This window comes from Amblyomma americanum, chromosome 1, assembly GCF_052857255.1.
Source record: "Amblyomma americanum isolate KBUSLIRL-KWMA chromosome 1, ASM5285725v1, whole genome shotgun sequence".
NCBI lineage: Eukaryota > Metazoa > Arthropoda > Arachnida > Ixodida > Ixodidae > Amblyomma > Amblyomma americanum.
In genome coordinates, this window is record NC_135497.1 from 151189447 (window position 1) to 151208231 (window position 18785).

The window sequence follows — 18785 nt, forward strand, 5'->3', positions numbered from 1 at the left end:
CGAGACCAACGACAACCAAAGACGGTTGACCACAAATCACCTGCTCCTTCAGTGCAGATGCCCGCCGCGGTGGCTCAGTGGTTAGGGCGCTCGACTACTGATCCGGAGTTCCCGGGTTCGAACCCGACCGCGGCGGCTGCGTTTTTATGGAGGAAAAACGCTAAGGCGCCCGTGTGCTGTGCGATTTCAGTGCACGTTAAAGATCCCCAGGTGGTTGAAATTATTCCGGAGCCCTCCACTACAGCGCCTCTCCCTTTATTCTTTCACTCCCTCCTTTATCCCTTCCCTTGCGGCGCGGTTAAGGTGTCCAACGAAATATGAGACAGATACTGCGCCATTTCCTTTCCCCCAAAACAAATTATTATTATTTAAACGACTGCCATCATGATCTGTAGTTTTACACCTTTTATCCATTTATTTCGGTCTTCTCATTTTATTACATTCCTATTGCTGTTTTTCTTTTCTTACCACCCTCAACCATCTCTGAGAGAAACTGAGTTGCTCAAATTTGAAATATCGTCTCATTTCTGCCACATGCAATCTACAAAAGTGGTAGTCACCGCCGGGTCATGGCCAATGCCTCTTGTGAGTATGCGCGATTTTTCTCAGGCCAACAACAACAACTGATATCTTTGCCTTCCTATATTTAGCGGATCCTCTAGTGCGGGTACGGGCCATCTTTTGTAAGGGCAACAACAACAACAGCTACCCTGTATATCCTGGAGGGCCAGCAGGAACTCATCCAACAAGTTCGCCGGGCGGCCAACGCCAGTCGAATCCTGAAATGAGCAAACCACCCACCGAGCTTAAGGGAAGTCCCGCCATACGATCCTAATAAAGTTTCTTCTCTCCCTTGTATTTTTCCATCTGCCTCCTCCCATCATCATCATGTCCCGTCGTGACCCTCTTTTTTCTCCTCTTCCCGTTCCCCAGTGCAGAGTAGCAGGCCAGATATTTATTTTTCAGGCCAGCCTCTTTCTCTTCTTTTCTACCTATTTTTAGCCGATCCTCTAGTGCGGGTACGGGCCATCTTTTGTAAGGGCAACAACAACAACAGCTACCCTGTATATCCTGGAGGACCAGCAGGAACTCATCCAACAAGTTCGCCGGGCGGCCAAGGCCAGTCGAATCATGAAATGAGCAAAACCACCCACCGAGCTTAAGGGAAGTCCCGCCATACGATCCTAATAAAGTTTCTTCTCTCCCTTGTATTTTTCCATCTGCCTCCTGCCATCATCATCATGTCCCGTCGTGACCCTCTTTTTTCTCCTCTCCCCGTTCCCCAGTGCAGAGTAGCAGGCCAGATATTTATTTTTCAGGCCAGCCTCTTTCTCTTCTTTTCTACCTCTCGAGCACTGAGAAAAGAAAGTAAAAGCTGGCCATGACGCGTGCCAGCGCGTTCGCCCCTGCAGCCAGGTGTGAGCACCCCGTATGGCCGGATGATATCCGCAACGAGAAAAAGTTCGTATTGTACTGCGCATATGCTCTACACGGCATCTATTACGTGTACTGAAAGTCTTACATACGGGCTCAAAGGCACATTTACCTTGGGAGAAAGAGCCTGTAGCGCTTTCTTAGGTGCTATCAAGTTGCCACGTGTAAACATAGGAAAACAGCTGAGGAAGAAGTTAGCGACGTTGCGGCGCAAGGCTACAGATACGTGCACCCCTGACCCAGGCTTGCAGTCGGCACCTTGGCAGCTGAGTCGCGGAGAGGCATCCAAAATGCGCGAGATACTCCACATCCAGACAGGACAATGCGGAAACCAGATTGGAGCGAAGGTAAGCCACCTCTTTCGCCTCGGGATATTTCGTGGCTGGAGCCGTCGCGACTTTCTTACGACCTCAGTGCCTGTTCCGAAGCGTTTTACGCTAGCGATTGCGTTGCGGCCTTAACACCGTGCTCTAGGATGTAGTTTCAGGCTACGGGTTTAAGTACTTAACTTGTAAAAAAGTCATGGCTGGTAGTAGCCGCACTGCTTTTGTACTTAGTCGTGCCTTCTGTGCGTAAAACGTTGCGCCCCGGCGCAAGTGGAATCTCTGGTTCTTGACCTTTGTTTTCGTGTTGACATTTTACTTGCCGCTCGCTATTTGAGTTTCTTGTTGGTTTATGTCACCTACCTGAGCCTTTACCGTCGTTCTTGGCGGAGAGGAGGCATGTAGCATTCTTAGGCCCACTGACTGCCTCAAAAGGGATCACGCGGAGGCCGGGGATTCTTTAATGGGATTTTTTTCCCGTATCGTAGGTTTCACACATGACGCTATTCAATGGACTGAAGTGCTTTAGGCTCTGCCAGTTTTTCGCCATCAGGAACGCTGATGATTATGAGCCCCAGAATGCCACCTGAACCGGTTTCAGCTATGATGTTTAAGGTCTTTGGAGTTATTTCGTGTTAGAAGCGAATTCATGCCTCTAAATGTGATTTGATAGTGGTCGCTGCTCACTGTGACACCATGATGAGTACCGATGTCTTTACACGTTTGCAGTTTTGGGAGGTCATTCCCGATGAGCACGGCATCGATCCAAGCGGAGCGTACTATGGAGATTCGGACCTCCAGTTGGAGCGCATCAATGTCTACTACAACGAGGCCCCCGGTACACGTCTTCCTGTATTTCTGTTGATAATTTCACTTTGGAACTTTCTCGTACCGTTGAGCGCGCTTTGCTCTTTAACGCTGTTAAACTGAACCCTGGCCTCTCAGCGGAGCATCTTGAGCGGCACGCCCTGGCGAGTTTCACACCGTAAAACCGATCGTCGATGATTTTGATTAGTCGCACTGAACGCGTCATGGCCTCTTCTGCTTGCGGCATGTTATGCCAGTGCAGTTGTTCAGGCCACATTTTTTTCAACACACCTAGGTTCACTTAGAACGCTTTTCATCAAACACGATTTTTTTTTCACAAATCAGGATTGTTCACAATGCCGCTGACGGAGTCATGAATCATAACATGGTCAGGTTTGACGATGACATACCGTTAGTCTCACCTCGACAAAGTTTCCCCGTGTTGTCGTGGGTGGGATAAAAGTTTTAACGCCATGTTTGGCAACAGTAACGGTGTTGTGCTTCAGTGGCTATGGCGTTCGGCTTTAGCGTCATCGTGGGATTGAATCTTGCGGCAGCGGCCGCATTTCGATGTAGGCTAAATGTTAAGACATGTGCTCGGTGATGTCATCGCACGTGAAACAGCCCCAAGTGGACCAAAGTAGTCCGTACGCCTGCATTACTGCCCCTCTGATAACCCAGTAGCGCCTTCCCAATTATAATACCATGTACCGCATTAAACGTTTAGTAATAGAGAACAGAATGGCTTAAAGCAACGTTAATTGCAGTAACTATATTTTAATGCATTTAAATTGTCCTAGTCACATTGTAAGTGGTTTGCTACTCCAACCAAATTTAATAAGTATTGTTGAAGCTGCTGTTTAAGGATTGGACGGGCGGAGGGGGTCTAGGGCTATTATAGTGCTGCTTTTATCAGCTGTCACATCTTTATTGTTAGCAGGATCTCTTTTCTTTGCTTCTTTTGCTTATTTCTTTGTGATGCACGCATGGTAATGCTTCGCAGAACAACCGTGCGCCAGAGAGGCTCCACCACGGTATTGATGTGCACAGCATACATGCAGCGTTTGTAACCACAGGAACGTACTTTTGTTGCACCTAAGTGATATTTATTTTTTGTTTGAGGAGGTAAATACGTGCCTCGGGCCATCCTGGTTGACCTGGAGCCGGGAACCATGGACGCCGTCCGCTCGGGACGCTTCGGACAGCTCTTCCGCCCGGACAACTTCGTGTTCGGTAAGGGATTGCTCGTCATTTCCTGAAGCAACATATTTAATTTTGCACCATTTCATCTTAAAGCACACTAAATCAGCACACTCACAAGAGCGCACGATATAGACTAAATTTTAATGCGCAGAACTGGCTAAAATTTGTGCCCATATCTCTGTACGCACTGCGTACCCTTGTTGAGTTCAATCCAGTCCAAGTGCCAGTCAGTTTCATGCAGCCACGAAATCAAGTGCCTTTGAGTTGAATATGAAGTCATTTTTATAAGTTCCGTTAGAAGTGGCCCCAAGACTCACGCGTAAGCTTGAAGGTTCAACACGACTTTAATGTGCAGCGAAACGGGCGTAAGTACGAGAGTGGCAATATATGTGCTTTTTCCAAATTAAGATTCTATCCGCAGTTGGTATACCGCAGAACACAACGCCCCACATCACTCCAGCAAAACAAGTATGTGACATATTAATTAACGACTGGATGTAGTCCTCAGCGGGAGAAATCTGGCAGAGTGCAAAAAAAAATTAGGACAGCGATAAAAGATGGGTCCTGCAGAGAGCCTCCTTCTGTCCTCGTCTTGTTTGCCACATAGCTCTTTTACCAGAGTGACTTATTGCCGAGATTGAGTTCTGAAGGCCCAGTGAAACATAGCCATCACTTGTTATAGTCTTTACATGCCTGAAAATTAATTAAATTAATTCACACGTAACAGCATCCTAATACTATCCAAACTTAACTTTACCTATGAAATGCGGTGTTTATCCCCCCTATTGGCTACGGCCATCTGGCCACTTAAGTCAATTTTTGTTGCCTTTCTGGCTGCTGTGTGAAGTGTGTTTGGATAGTGGCTTTCCTTTATTGCATATTCCAGTACTGATTTTCTTCAGGATACAGTTTCTGCAAGCATACGCCTTTCACAACCTGCCCCTTCAGGTCAGAGTGGTGCTGGCAACAACTGGGCCAAGGGCCACTACACCGAGGGTGCTGAACATGTGGACTCGGTGCTCGACGTTGTGCGCAAGGAAGCGGAATCCTGCGACTGTCTGCAGGGATTCCAGCTGACCCACTCCCTGGGCGGTGGTACTGGATCTGGCATGGGCACACTGCTCATCTCGAAGATCCGTGAAGAGTACCCCGATCGCATCATGAACACCTACAGTGTAGTGCCCTCTCCAAAGGTGTGTGACATTATCTTCAGGACCCAATTTCTGCATCTTTGAAACAAATCAAACATGACATTTCGGCCTTGCTTTATAAGGCGTCTTCCTTGAATTTTGATTAGCCGTTATGCACAAAGTTCTCATTCTCTTCCTGCGGCTACTTCTAGGTTTCGGACACTGTCGTCGAGCCCTACAATGCTACTTTGTCAGTGCATCAGCTTGTGGAGAACACCGACGAGACCTACTGCATCGACAACGAAGCACTCTACGACATCTGCTTCCGGACGCTGAAGCTCACGACTCCCCACCTACGGAGACCTTAACCACTTGGTTTCTGCAACGATGTCGGGTGTGACCACATGCCTGAGGTAAGTATTTCACAGCTTCGTTCAAGGGGTCACTTAAGCGCCTCATGCATGTTCATAAAGAACCCAAAGAGGTCGACACCATCCGCCGAATTGCTAGTTCCGACGGCAGTGATCGGTTCATTATGGAACAAGCACTGCAAAGACTGCGGTCGCCAAGGTCTCTTACAAAATATTTAGAGTAATAAATTACAGCTAATCTCCATGTATGAAGTGCATGTGGTGGCAATATTTTCAGAAAATACAATGACGAGCAAGAAAGCAAATAAAAGCACCCTCACCGTCCGCATAAAAACTAACAAACACCGCACCTGCTATAGCCAGCCAAGCAGCTGCTCAAGGAAGCTTTGAAAAGCACTTCAAGGAAAGTGAATTCGGCAGCGGCAGCAATAACGAGAAGGCGGCTGTCGTCGGGAATAATGGAGCGGCGCCTAATCTACGGCATGCGATTGCACACATTGGGAATAAAATGGCCGTGTTTAACCACTGTACCTCAGAAAACTCATGAGGCGAAAATGTAAATTAAGGCCTCGCGCTGTAAATGATGAAAAACTACTCTGTTCAAAAAGCAAACATCTCAAATCTCTTGAAAATATTTTAGGTGTGTGTCAGTGGAGAATGCTTTTTGAACTGTTTCTCCTTTATAAAGCGCACATTTATCTCGTTCAGCTCCTTAATCCTAGCGTACAGGACCTCCAGATAAAGCCTCACGTACAGTGAAATCAGTTATCACCGTTTTCTCTTCGGGAAAAGGGAATACAAATTCCCACGTTTTGGTATGGAAGTTTTTCTTCGATAAACTTTCTGAGGAAGTTGGGAGCAGAGTACCACATCAGCCTGCTGAGCAGTCATTCTGGAATAAATATCGGTTGCCATTGTTGGGGGATGGTGTTTTAGGGGCCTGGAGAACGATCACATAATTTTAAAGTGCCACGACAACCGGCAGACCGGTGAAGTTAATACCCATCGATGTTCTCCTAATGTAGTAATTTGTATAACCTTTGAAGCTGGATACGAAGCAGTGACCCACGTGAATAATCCATTTTTATTTTTTGTGATTTTGCCAATGACTCGAATCCAGCAAAAGAAGAAATCATGTTATCTTACTGGAGCTGGTTTGTTTCTCCGCCGTTGTAATTTGGCTGAGGCAAATAACAGGCATGCAGTTTTAATGTTCTCTAGAACAGACTGGCAAAGTGTAAACTATGTCACTTCTGAAATTTCCATGAGTTCGTTCTTTCATTGGGCTTCGTTGTCTGCACTGGCGTGAAGAGAACTGAATTTCAAATTTGATGACCCGATATTCAAAAGCTTTGAATGAACAGCGGCAACAATCGCGACATTCTACAAGATGCCTCCACTTACCGTTGTAGCTGCTCCATAATCTTACCACAATCTTGTTCTGACTGCTCCCAAACAAGAGCGCCCGACATACCTGTAAATTCTCTCTCCCCTTGTGAATTAAGCGGGCTTCTAATCAAGCACCGTCTCATTCCTCACAGATTTCCTGGGCAGCTGAATGCTGATCTTCGCAAGCTGGCCGTTAACATGGTGCCTTTCCCTCGCCTCCACTTCTTCATGACTGGCTTTGCTCCACTCACGTCCCGCGACGGCCAGCAGTACCGCGCTCTGACTGTGCCGGAGCTGACGCAACAGATGTTCGATGCCAAAAACATGATGGCTGCTTGCGACCCCCGCCACGGTCGTTACCTGACAGTTGCTGCAGTCTTCAGAGGCCGAATGAGCATGCGGGAAGTCGATGACCAGATGCTCAACATCCAGAACAAGGACTCGAGTTACTTCGTCGAATGGATCCCGAACAACGTAAAGACAGCTGTCTGTGACATACCGCCTCGAGGTCTGAAGATGTCTGCTACTTTCATTGGGAACAGCACAGCCATTCAAGAGCTTTTCAAGCGGATCTCCGAGCACTTTACAGGTGACCATCGTGTTTGATTTGAAAGTGCTTCTTAAAAGCACATGCTTTCATTGTAGGTACCCATTGCTGTCGATTTTCTGGAACAGCGCATTTTCGGGGACAGTTCTAGGAGTGTGACCCCGCCTGCTTGATATATTTTTTTTGCAGCTATGTTCCGCCGCAAGGCCTTTCTGCACTGGTACACCGGAGAGGGCATGGACGAGTTGGAGTTCACCGAGGCAGAGTCCAACTTGAACGAACTGGTGTCAGAATACCAACAGTACCAGGAGGCAACAGCTGAGGATGAAGGGGAATTCTAGGAGACCCAGGCAGAGCCCCAGTTTTTTGTGTGCAGTGCTTTTTTTCTTTCGCTTTACAATAAAGAGTTTGTCATGGATCCTTCTTTTTGAGCCAGGTGCGTGTGCACTTCAGTATCTCGTAGGCCCGGAGTGCGTCAAAAGGATGGTCATGCAAAGCAGCTAACCCTTACTGTATTGCAATGTGCGCACATCTGTAAATAGCCGTGTGACCGGCGTTTTCAGCATTTTGACGAAACTCTAAAATCTGTTAAAATCTTCTCATCGAACCACTTTTAGAGCGAACGCAAGGTGATCTTAAGGAAAGTTTTGATGAGCTATTATTGGTCTCGGATACTTCCTGTCTGATGATGTGGCAAATTCTCTGTACTGTCGAAACTGATATGAGACGAGCCGGTTTTTAGAACATCGCTACGGAGAATACATTTTGCTTATTCTCAGCGTTACTTGACTGAGTTTTTTTGGCGTATTATCTAGCCATCATCTTCTCTCTCATTTTTACGATTTTTAACAAAAATTTCAGTGACGGGATCTTCGTCAATACAAGGACGATCGAATCACTTTCCTTGAGAGGGCCTTCTACTTGAGGGAAGGCAAACACGTTGAGAAGACGCCGACAGGACATCAAGTAGCATTTGAGGCTGCTTGACCAATTCATTGTTCAGCGATAGTCGAGCTCCTCGGGGCTGCTGAACCTGTAGCCATCGAACCACAAGGCCCATATCTCGTTCTTCTGTGAGCGGCATAGCCCTAACCCGGGACGCAGCGCAGAAAGGTTCGTCGCCAAAGGCTTTGGCGATTCGCCACTGTGAGGAGCCCTCAACCCTTAATACTCAACGAACATTGCCCGTGCTGAATTCTGCGCTATTGATTCACAATCCCTTAGCGTGGTGTCCACAGAAACGGAGGGTAGGTGCTTTGGAAGCCACGCGAGCTTTCGTGATCTGAAAGGCCTATGGTTGGAGGCGGGAGCGATATTTCCGGCGAGGGCCTGGGGTAAACAGCTCTTTGTCTCTATAGCAGATTAGCGTCAGCATCACCAGCTCTTAACGCGATAGCGGTAAAGGCCCCGTTCACCCGAAAATCCAGTGCCGATGTTCGTGTTTTCGGTGTTGTGAGTGAAAAATCGCAAGCTCTTGATTGCCCAGGTATTGAATGCCCAGGTATTTTTGAAGGCAAAGTAGAGAACGACCGTTTGCATATATAGTAATTAACCGATTGCGCTACCGCGTTATACCCTTAGGGCGGAGCTTAAATGATCCTTCAAAGTTTTGCATGGCTGGTAGGAAAGCGCTTCCTGATGTCCCTGAGGGGCTCAAGTATGTCTCCGTAGTACGTTTGCATTACAGGTTAAGTTCCCACTTCGTCGACTACCGCTTGGTTTTATGACCGCGAGCTGTGGCGTTCGTGATTTGATTCCCGGTGTGTAGAGCCAATGTCATGGTAAGTGGTTCTCAGCTGGTACCCCCATGGCGGAATATTTGGGAAGCCTTCTCGATGGGGCTACCGCTGGTATAATTACGACTGATTGTCTGCGAGTCGAGGTTACTGTCAAGGATCTGTGCCATCTGTTGCCGTCGGCGACTGCGAGGATTTTCGTGGTCAAATAGAATCCAGGTCGCGGCAGTGTAACGCGAAATTCGGCGACAACTCGTGCACTACTGGATAGGAACTCGTTGCATTTTTACCGCCTTACCGTAATATTCGGTATACAGTCCGCACGCAGTGTATAGTCCGCAACGCACAATTTTGGCTGCATATGGATTGTAAAACTTTTATTTCCAACAGTTTGAGAGGCTTTAGGCCCTTCGCCTAAACGACAGCCAGAATGTCCTGGCTTGTGGCGGCGTCTTCGGCCAGTTGTACGACCTTTGTCTGAATCATCAGATCGGTGCTGAATAGGAGAGCCTCCCATTGGTCAAGCGACAGAATTTTTTTTCCCTCCAAGGGGACATAAGGGCATTTCCAATATATATGGTTGAGATCCGCGTTGTGGTGACATAGCTTGCACCCATTTGAATATTGTGACGGATAATCAAGACTACACATAACTGGGTTCTGGAATGTATGGTCTGGAGACGGCTGCCAAGAAAAAAAAAATCTAGACTTTCCGCACTCTTTACATACACTATCAGAATCAGGCATGCGAACAGCACATAAAACTATATTTGGCGCAGTTCAAGTATCACAAAACGTGGCAATAGAGTAAGCTTCCCGAACTTTGTGCCACATTCAGCGATGCTGAAAAAGAAAAAATGCTGTGCAGTGCATATATACAGATGGTCCGCAAAGCGCAAAATATAAATTTTTTAGCATGTATAACACGCAGACTGTATACCAGAAACAATAGTATATGTTACAGAATTTCTGTCCCTCCCCCTGTCCCTCCCCCTATATATATATAAAATCAAATTCTTTCTCAGTATACAGGAAATGCTAGGCATCTCACGGCAAGGAAATATGCTACAGATTAGAAATTACGACCTCCACTCCGCTCATCATCCTCGTCCGTAGCGTTTTCCTCGTTCCAATCACTGACAAGCACAAGGCACTCCGAGCGTATGCAAATTCAAAAGCTTCATTTGGGTAAGCACAACGAATGAATGAGTCAAATAACATTTATTTCCTTACATTCAACCGCATAAACGAACAGTTCGATCAGTGTTTATATTTTTTAACGGCAAGCTCATGATTCACCCAAAGATGAGGAAGACGAGGTTTTCGACGTTCCGCGATGTGTTCATCTCTAAAAACTCAAATTTCCTTTAAATAATATAAGGCACACTTTTTACGCACTTCTTGGCCTTCGCCGGATTCTGAGCTGATCCCTCTTTATGGGAGTGAGTCATTAACCTTGCGAGACCAACGACAACCAAAGACGGTTGACCACAAATCACCTGCTCCTTCAGTGCAGATGTCCGCCGCGGTGGCTCAGTGGTTAGGGCGCTCGACTACTGATCCGGAGTTCCCGGGTGCGAACCCGACCGCGGCGGCTGCGTTTTTATGGAGGAAAAACGCTAAGGCGCCCGTGTGCTGTGCGATTTCAGTGCACGTTAAAGATCCCCAGGTGGTTGAAATTATTCCGGAGCCCTCCACTACAGCGCCTCTCCCTTTATTCTTTCACTCCCTCCTTTATCCCTTCCCTTGCGGCGCGGTTAAGGTGTCCAACGAAATATGAGACAGATACTGCGCCATTTCCTTTCCCCCAAAACAAATTATTATTATTTAAACGACTGCCATCATGATCTGTAGTTTTACACCTTTTATCCATTTATTTCGGTCTTCTCATTTTATTACATTCCTATTGCTGTTTTTCTTTTCTTACCACCCTCAACTATCTCTGAGAGAAACTGAGTTGCTCAAATTTGAAATATCGTCTCATTTCTGCCACATGCAATCTACAAAAGTGGTAGTCACCGCCGGGTCATGGCCAATGCCTCTTGTGAGTATGCGCGATTTTTCTCAGGCCAACAACAACAACTGATATCTTTGCCTTCCTATTTTTAGCGGATCCTCTAGTGCGGGTACGGGCCATCTTTTGTAAGGGCAACAACAACAACAGCTACCCTGTATATCCTGGAGGGCCAGCAGGAACTCATCCAACAAGTTCGCCGGGCGGCCAACGCCAGTCGAATCCTGAAATGAGCAAACCACCCACCGAGCTTAAGGGAAGTCCCGCCATACGATCCTAATAAAGTTTCTTCTCTCCCTTGTATTTTTCCATCTGCCTCCTCCCATCATCATCATGTCCCGTCGTGACCCTCTTTTTTCTCCTCTTCCCGTTCCCCAGTGCAGAGTAGCAGGCCAGATATTTATTTTTCAGGCCAGCCTCTTTCTCTTCTTTTCTACCTATTTTTAGCCGATCCTCTAGTGCGGGTACGGGCCATCTTTTGTAAGGGCAACAACAACAACAGCTACCCTGTATATCCTGGAGGACCAGCAGGAACTCATCCAACAAGTTCGCCGGGCGGCCAAGGCCAGTCGAATCATGAAATGAGCAAAACCACCCACCGAGCTTAAGGGAAGTCCCGCCATACGATCCTAATAAAGTTTCTTCTCTCCCTTGTATTTTGCCATCTGCCTCCTGCCATTATCATCATGTCCCGTCGTGACCCTCTTTTTTCTCCTCTTCCCGTTCCCCAGTGCAGAGTAGCAGGCCAGATATTTATTTTTCAGGCCAGCCTCTTTCTCTTCTTTTCTACCTCTCGAGCACTGAGAAAAGAAAGTAAAAGCTGGCCATGACGCGTGCCAGCGCGTTCGCCCCTGCAGCCAGGTGTGAGCACCCCGTATGGCCGGATGATATCCGCAACGAGAAAAAGTTCGTATTGTACTGCGCATATGCTCTACACGGCATCTATTACGTGTACTGAAAGTCTTACATACGGACTCAAAGGCACATTTACCTTGGGAGAAAGAGCCTGTAGCGCTTTCTTAGGTGCTATCAAGTTGCCACGTGTAAACATAGGAAAACAGTTGAGGAAGAAGTTAGCGACGTTGCGGCGCAAGGCTACAGATACGTGCACCCCTGACCCAGGCTTGCAGTCGGCACCTTGGCAGCTGAGTCGCGGAGAGGCATCCAAAATGCGCGAGATACTCCACATCCAGACAGGACAATGCGGAAACCAGATTGGAGCGAAGGTAAGCCACCTCTTTCGCCTCGGGATATTTCGTGGCTGGAGCCGTCGCGACTTTCTTACGACCTCAGTGCCTGTTCCGAAGCGTTTTACGCTAGCGATTGCGTTGCGGCCTTAACACCGTGCTCTAGGATGTAGTTTCAGGCTACGGGTTTAAGTACTTAACTTGTAAAAAAGTCATGGCTGGTAGTAGCCGCACTGCTTTTGTACTTAGTCGTGCCTTCTGTGCGTAAAACGTTGCGCCCCGGCGCAAGTGGAATCTCTGGTTCTTGACCTTTGTTTTCGTGTTGACATTTTACTTGCCGCTCGCTATTTGAGTTTCTTGTTGGTTTATGTCACCTACCTGAGCCTTTACCGTCGTTCTTGGCGGAGAGGAGGCATGTAGCATTCTTAGGCCCACTGACTGCCTCAAAAGGGATCACGCGGAGGCCGGGGATTCTTTAATGGGATTTTTTTCCCGTATCGTAGGTTTCACACATGACGCTATTCAATGGACTGAAGTGCTTTAGGCTCTGCCAGTTTTTCGCCATCAGGAACGCTGATGATTATGAGCCCCAGAATGCCACCTGAACCGGTTTCAGCTATGATGTTTAAGGTCTTTGGAGTTATTTCGTGTTAGAAGCGAATTCATGCCTCTAAATGTGATTTGATAGTGGTCGCTGCTCACTGTGACACCATGATGAGTACCGATGTCTTTACACGTTTGCAGTTTTGGGAGGTCATTTCCGATGAGCACGGCATCGATCCAAGCGGAGCGTACTATGGAGATTCGGACCTCCAGTTGGAGCGCATCAATGTCGACTACAACGAGGCCCCCGGTACACGTCTTCCTGTATTTCTGTTGATAATTTCACTTTGGAACTTTCTCGTACCGTAGAGCGCGCTTTGCTCTTTAACGCTGTTAAACTGACCCCTGGCCTCTCAGCGGATCATCTTGAGCGGCACGCCCTGGCGAGTTTTACACCGTAAAACCGATCGTCGATGATTTTGATTAGTCGCACTGAACGCGTCATGGCCTCTTACGCTTGCGGCATGTTATGCCAGTGCAGGTGTTCCGGCCACATTTTTTTCAACACACCTAGGTTCACTTAGAACGTTTTTCATCAAACACGATTTTTTTTTTCACAAATCAGGATTGTTCACAATGCCGCTGACGGAGTCATGAATCATAACATGGTCAGGTTTGACGATGACATACCGTTAGTCTCACCTCGACAAAGTTTCCCCGTGTTGTCGTGGGTGGGATAAAAGTTTTAACGCCATGTTTGGCAACAGTAACGGTGTTGTGCTTCAGTGGCTATGGCGTTCGGCTTTAGCGTCATCGTGGGATTGAATCTTGCGGCAGCGGCCGCATTTCGATGTAGGCTAAATGTTAAGACATGTGCTCGGTGATGTCATCGCACGTGAAACAGCCCCAAGTGGACCAAAGTAGTCCGTATGCCTGCATTACTGCCCCTCTGATAACCCAGTAGCGCCTTCCCAATTATAATACCATGTACCGCAATAAACGTTTAGTAATAGAGAACAGAATGGCTTAAAGCAACATTAATATCAGTAACTATATTTTAATGCATTTTAATTGTCCTAGTCACATTGTAAGTGGTTTGCTACTCCAACCAAATTTAATAAGTATTGTTGAAGCTGCTGTTTAAGGATTGGACGGGCGGAGGGGGTCTAGGGCTATTATAGTGCTGCTTTTATCAGCTGTCACATCTTTATTGTTAGCAGGATCTCTTTTCTTTGCTTCTTTTGCTTATTTCTTTGTGATGCACGCATGGTAAGGCTTCGCAGAACAACCGTGCGCCAGAGAGGCTCACCACGGTATTGATGTGCACAGCATACATGCAGCGTTTGTAACCACAGGAACGTACTTTTGTTGCACCTAAGTGATATTTATTTTTTGTTTGAGGAGGTAAATACGTGCCTCGGGCCATCCTGGTTGACCTGGAGCCGGGAACCATGGACGCCGTCCGCTCGGGACGCTTCGGACAACTCTTCCGGCCGGACAACTTCGTGTTCGGTAAGGGATTGCTCGTCATTTCCTGAAGCAACATATTTAATTTTGCACCATTTCATCTTAAAGCACACTAAATCAGCACACTCACAAGAGCGCACGATATAGACTAAATTTTAACGCGCAGAACTGGCTAAAATTTGTGCCCATATCTCTGTACGCACTGCGTACCCTTGTTGAGTTCAATCCAGTCCAAGTGCCAGTCAGTTTCATGCAGCCACGAAATCAAGTGCCTTTGAGTTGAATATGAAGTCATTTTTATAAGTTCCGTTAGAAGGGGCCCCAAGACTCACGCGTAAGCTTGAAGGTTCAACACGACTTTAATGTGCAGCGAAACGGGCGTAAGTACGAGAGTGGCAATATATGTGCTTTTTCCAAATTAAGATTCTATCCGCAGTTGGTATACCGCAGAACACAACGCCCCACATCACTCCAGCAAAACGGGTATGTGACATATTAATTAACGACTGGATGTAGTCCTCAGGGGGAGAAATCTGGCAGAGTGCAAAAAAAAATTAGGACAGCGATAAAAGATGGGTCCTGCAGAGAGCCTCCTGTCCTCGTCTTGTCTGCCACATAGCTCTTTTACCAGAGTGACTTATTGCCGAGATTGAGTTCTGAAGGCCCAGTGAAACATAGCCATCACTTGTTATAGTCTTTACATGCCTGAAAATTAATTAAATTAATTCACACGTAACAGCATCCTAATATCCAAACTTAACTTTACCTATGAAATGCGGCGTTTATCCCCCTATCGGCTACGGCCATCTGGCCACTTAAGTCAATTTTTGTTGCCTTTCTGGCTGCTGTGTGAAGTGTGTTTGGATAGTGTCTTTCCTTTATTGCATATTCCAGTACTGATTTTCTTCAGGATACAGTTTCTGCAAGCATACGCCTTTCACAACCTGCCCCTTCAGGTCAGAGTGGTGCTGGCAACAACTGGGCCAAGGGCCACTACACCGAGGGTGCTGAACATGTGGACTCGGTGCTCGACGTTGTGCGCAAGGAAGCGGAATCCTGCGACTGTCTGCAGGGATTCCAGCTGACCCACTCCCTGGGCGGTGGTACTGGATCTGGCATGGGCACACTGCTCATCTCGAAGATCCGTGAAGAGTACCCCGATCGCATCATGAACACCTACAGTGTAGTGCCCTCTCCAAAGGTGTGTGACATTATCTTCAGGACCCAATTTCTGCATCTTTGAAACAAATCAAACATGACATTTCGGCCTTGCTTTATAAGGCGTCTTCCTTGAATTTTGATTAGCCGTTATGCACAAAGTTCTCATTCTCTTCCTGCGGCTACTTCTAGGTTTCGGACACTGTCGTCGAGCCCTACAATGCTACTTTGTCAGTGCATCAGCTTGTGGAGAACACCGACGAGACCTACTGCATCGACAACGAAGCACTCTACGACATCTGCTTCCGGACGCTGAAGCTCACGACTCCCACCTACGGAGACCTTAACCACTTGGTTTCTGCAACGATGTCGGGTGTGACCACATGCCTGAGGTAAGTATTTCACAGCTTCGTTCAAGGGGTCACTTAAGCGCCTCATGCATGTTCATAAAGAGCCCAAAGAGGTCGACACCATCCGCCGAATTGCTAGTTCCGACGGCAGTGATCGGTTCATTATGGAACAAGCACTGCAAAGACTGCGGTCGCCAAGGTCTCTTACAAAATATTTAGAGTAATAAATTACAGCTAATCTCCATGTATGAAGTGCATGTGGTGGCAATATTTTCAGAAAATACAATGACGAGCAAGAAAGCAAATAAAAGCACCCTCACCGTCCGCATAAAAACTAACAAACACCGCACCTGCTATAGCCAGCCAAGCAGCTGCTCAAGGAAGCTTTGAAAAGCACTTCAAGGAAAGTGAATTCGGCAGCGGCAGCAATAACGAGAAGGCGGCTGTCGTCGGGAATAATGGAGCGGCGCCTAATCTACGGCATGCGATTGCACACATTGGGAATAAAATGGCCGTGTTTAACCACTGTACCTCAGAAAACTCATGAGGCGAAAATGTAAATTAAGGCCTCGCGCTGTAAATGATGAAAAACTACTCTGTTCAAAAAGCAAACATCTCAAATCTCTTGAAAATATTTTAGGTGTGTGTCAGTGGAGAATGCTTTTTGAACTGTTTCTCCTTTATAAAGCGCACATTTATCTCGTTCAGCTCCTTAATCCTAGCGTACAGGACCTCCAGATAAAGCCTCACGTACAGTGAAATCAGTTATCACCGTTTTCTCTTCGGGAAAAGGGAATACAAATTCCCACGTTTTGGTATGGAAGTTTTTCTTCGATAAACTTTCTGAGGAAGTTGGGAGCAGAGTACCACATCAGCCTGCTGAGCAGTCATTCTGGAATAAATATCGGTTGCCATTGTTGGGGGATGGTGTTTTAGGGCCTGGAGAACGATCACATAATTTTAAAGTGCCACGACAACCGGCAGACCGGTGAAGTTAATACCCATCGATGTTCTCCTAATGTAGTAATTTGTATAACCTTTTAAGCTGGATAGGAAGCAGTGACCACGTGAATAATCAATTTTTATTTTTTGTGATTTTGCCAATGAATCGAAACCAGCAAAAGAAGAAATCATGTTATCTTACTGGAGCTGGTTTGTTTCTCCGCCGTTGTAATTTGGCTGAGGCAAATAACAGGCATGCAGTTTTAATGTTCTCTAGAACAGACTGGCAAAGTGCAAACTATGTCACTTCTGAAATTTCCATGAGTTCGTTCTTTCATTGGGCTTCGTTGTCTGCACTGGCGTGAAGAGAACTGAATTTCAAATTTGATGACCCGATATTCAAAAGCTTTGAATGAACAGCGGCAACAATCGCGACATTCTACAAGATGCCTCCACTTACCGTTGTAGCTGCTCCATAATCTTACCACAATCTTGTTCTGACTGCTCCCAAACAAGAGCGCCCGACATACCTCTGTAAATTCTCTCTCCACTTGTGAATTAAGCGGGCTTCTAATCAAGCACCGTCTCATTCCTCACAGATTTCCTGGGCAGCTGAATGCTGATCTTCGCAAGCTGGCCGTTAACATGGTGCCCTTCCCTCGCCTCCACTTCTTCATGACTGGCTTTGCTCCACTCACGTCCCGCGACTGCCAGCAGTACCGCGCTCTGACTGTGCCGGAGCAGACGCAACAGATGTTCGATGCCAAAAACATGATGGCTGCTTGCGACCCCCGCCACGGTCGTTACCTGACAGTTGCTGCAGTCTTCAGAGGCCGAATGAGCATGCGGGAAGTCGATGACCAGATGCTCAACATCCAGAACAAGGACTCGAGTTACTTCGTCGAATGGATCCCGAACAACGTAAAGACAGCTGTCTGTGACATACCGCCTCGAGGTCTGAAGATGTCTGCTACTTTCATTGGGAACAGCACAGCCATTCAAGAGCTTTTCAAGCGGATCTCCGAGCAGTTTACAGGTGACCATCGTGTTTGATTTGAAAGTGCTTCTTAAAAGCACATGCTTTCATTGTAGGTACCCATTGCTGTCGATTTTCTGGAACAGCGTATTTTCGGGGACAGTTCTAGGAGTGTCACCCCGCCTGCTTGATATATTTTTTTTTGCAGCTATGTTCCGCCGCAAGGCCTTTCTGCACTGGTACACCGGAGAGGGCATGGACGAGTTGGAGTTCACCGACGCAGAGTCCAACTTGAACGAACTGGTGTCAGAATACCAACAGTACCAGGAGGCAACAGCTGAGGATGAAGGGGAATTCTAGGAGACCCAGGCAGAGCCCCAGTTTTTTGTGTGCAGTGCTTTTTTTCTTTCGCTTTACAATAAAGAGTTTGTCATGGATCCTTCTTTTTGAGCCAGGTGCTTGTGCACTTCAGTATCTCGTAGGCCCAGAGTGCGTCACAAGGATGGTCATGCAAAGCAGCTAACCCTTACTGTATTGCAATGTGCGCACATCTGTAAATAGCCGTGTGACCGGCGTTTTCAGCATTTTGACGAAACTCTAAAATCTGTTAAAATCTTCTCATCGAACCACTTTTAGAGCGAACGCAAGGTGATCTTAAGGAAAGTTTTGATGAGCTAGTATTGGTCTAGGATACTTCCTGTCTGATGATGTGGCAAATTCTCTGTACTGTCGAAACTGATATGAGACGAGCCGGTTTTTAGAACATCGCTACGGAGAATACATTTTGCTTATTATTCTCAGCGTTACTTGACTGAGTTTTTTTGGCGTATTATCTAGCCATCATCTTCTGTCTCATTTTTACGATTTTTAACAAAAATTTCAGTGACGGGATCTTCGTCAATACAAGGACGATCGAATCACTTTCCTTGAGAGGGCCTTCTACTTGAGGGAAGGCAAACACGTTGAGAAGACGCCGACAGGACATCAAGTAGCATTTGAGGCTGCTTGACTAATTCATTGTTCAGCGATAGTCGAGCTCCTCGGGGCTGCTGAACCTGTAGCCATCGAACCACAAGGCCCATATCTCATTCTTCTGTGAGCTGCATAGCCCTAACCCGGGACGCAGCGCAGAAAGCTTCGTCGCCAAAGGCTTTGGCGATTCGCCACTGTGAGGAGCCCTCAACCCTTAATACTCAACGAACATTGCC

The 18785-nt window shown here is 47.0% G+C and overlaps 1 protein-coding gene and 1 pseudogene across 1 annotated transcript; both read left to right on the plus strand.

Moving 5' to 3' along the window:
- Positions 1-1652: 1652 nt before the first annotated feature.
- LOC144136448 (tubulin beta-4 chain-like) lies at positions 1653-7622 on the plus strand (annotated as a pseudogene).
- A 4400-nt stretch (positions 7623-12022) lies between these two features.
- On the plus strand, positions 12023-18014 carry LOC144136456 (tubulin beta-4 chain-like). Its single transcript, XM_077668796.1, has 7 exons — positions 12023-12180; positions 12886-12994; positions 14086-14196; positions 15108-15352; positions 15502-15701; positions 17201-17637; positions 17786-18014. Exons 1-7 carry the CDS (start codon positions 12124-12126, stop codon positions 17935-17937), a joined length of 1311 nt encoding a protein of 436 aa, XP_077524922.1. The 5' UTR covers positions 12023-12123; the 3' UTR covers positions 17938-18014.
- Positions 18015-18785: the final 771 nt, after the last annotated feature.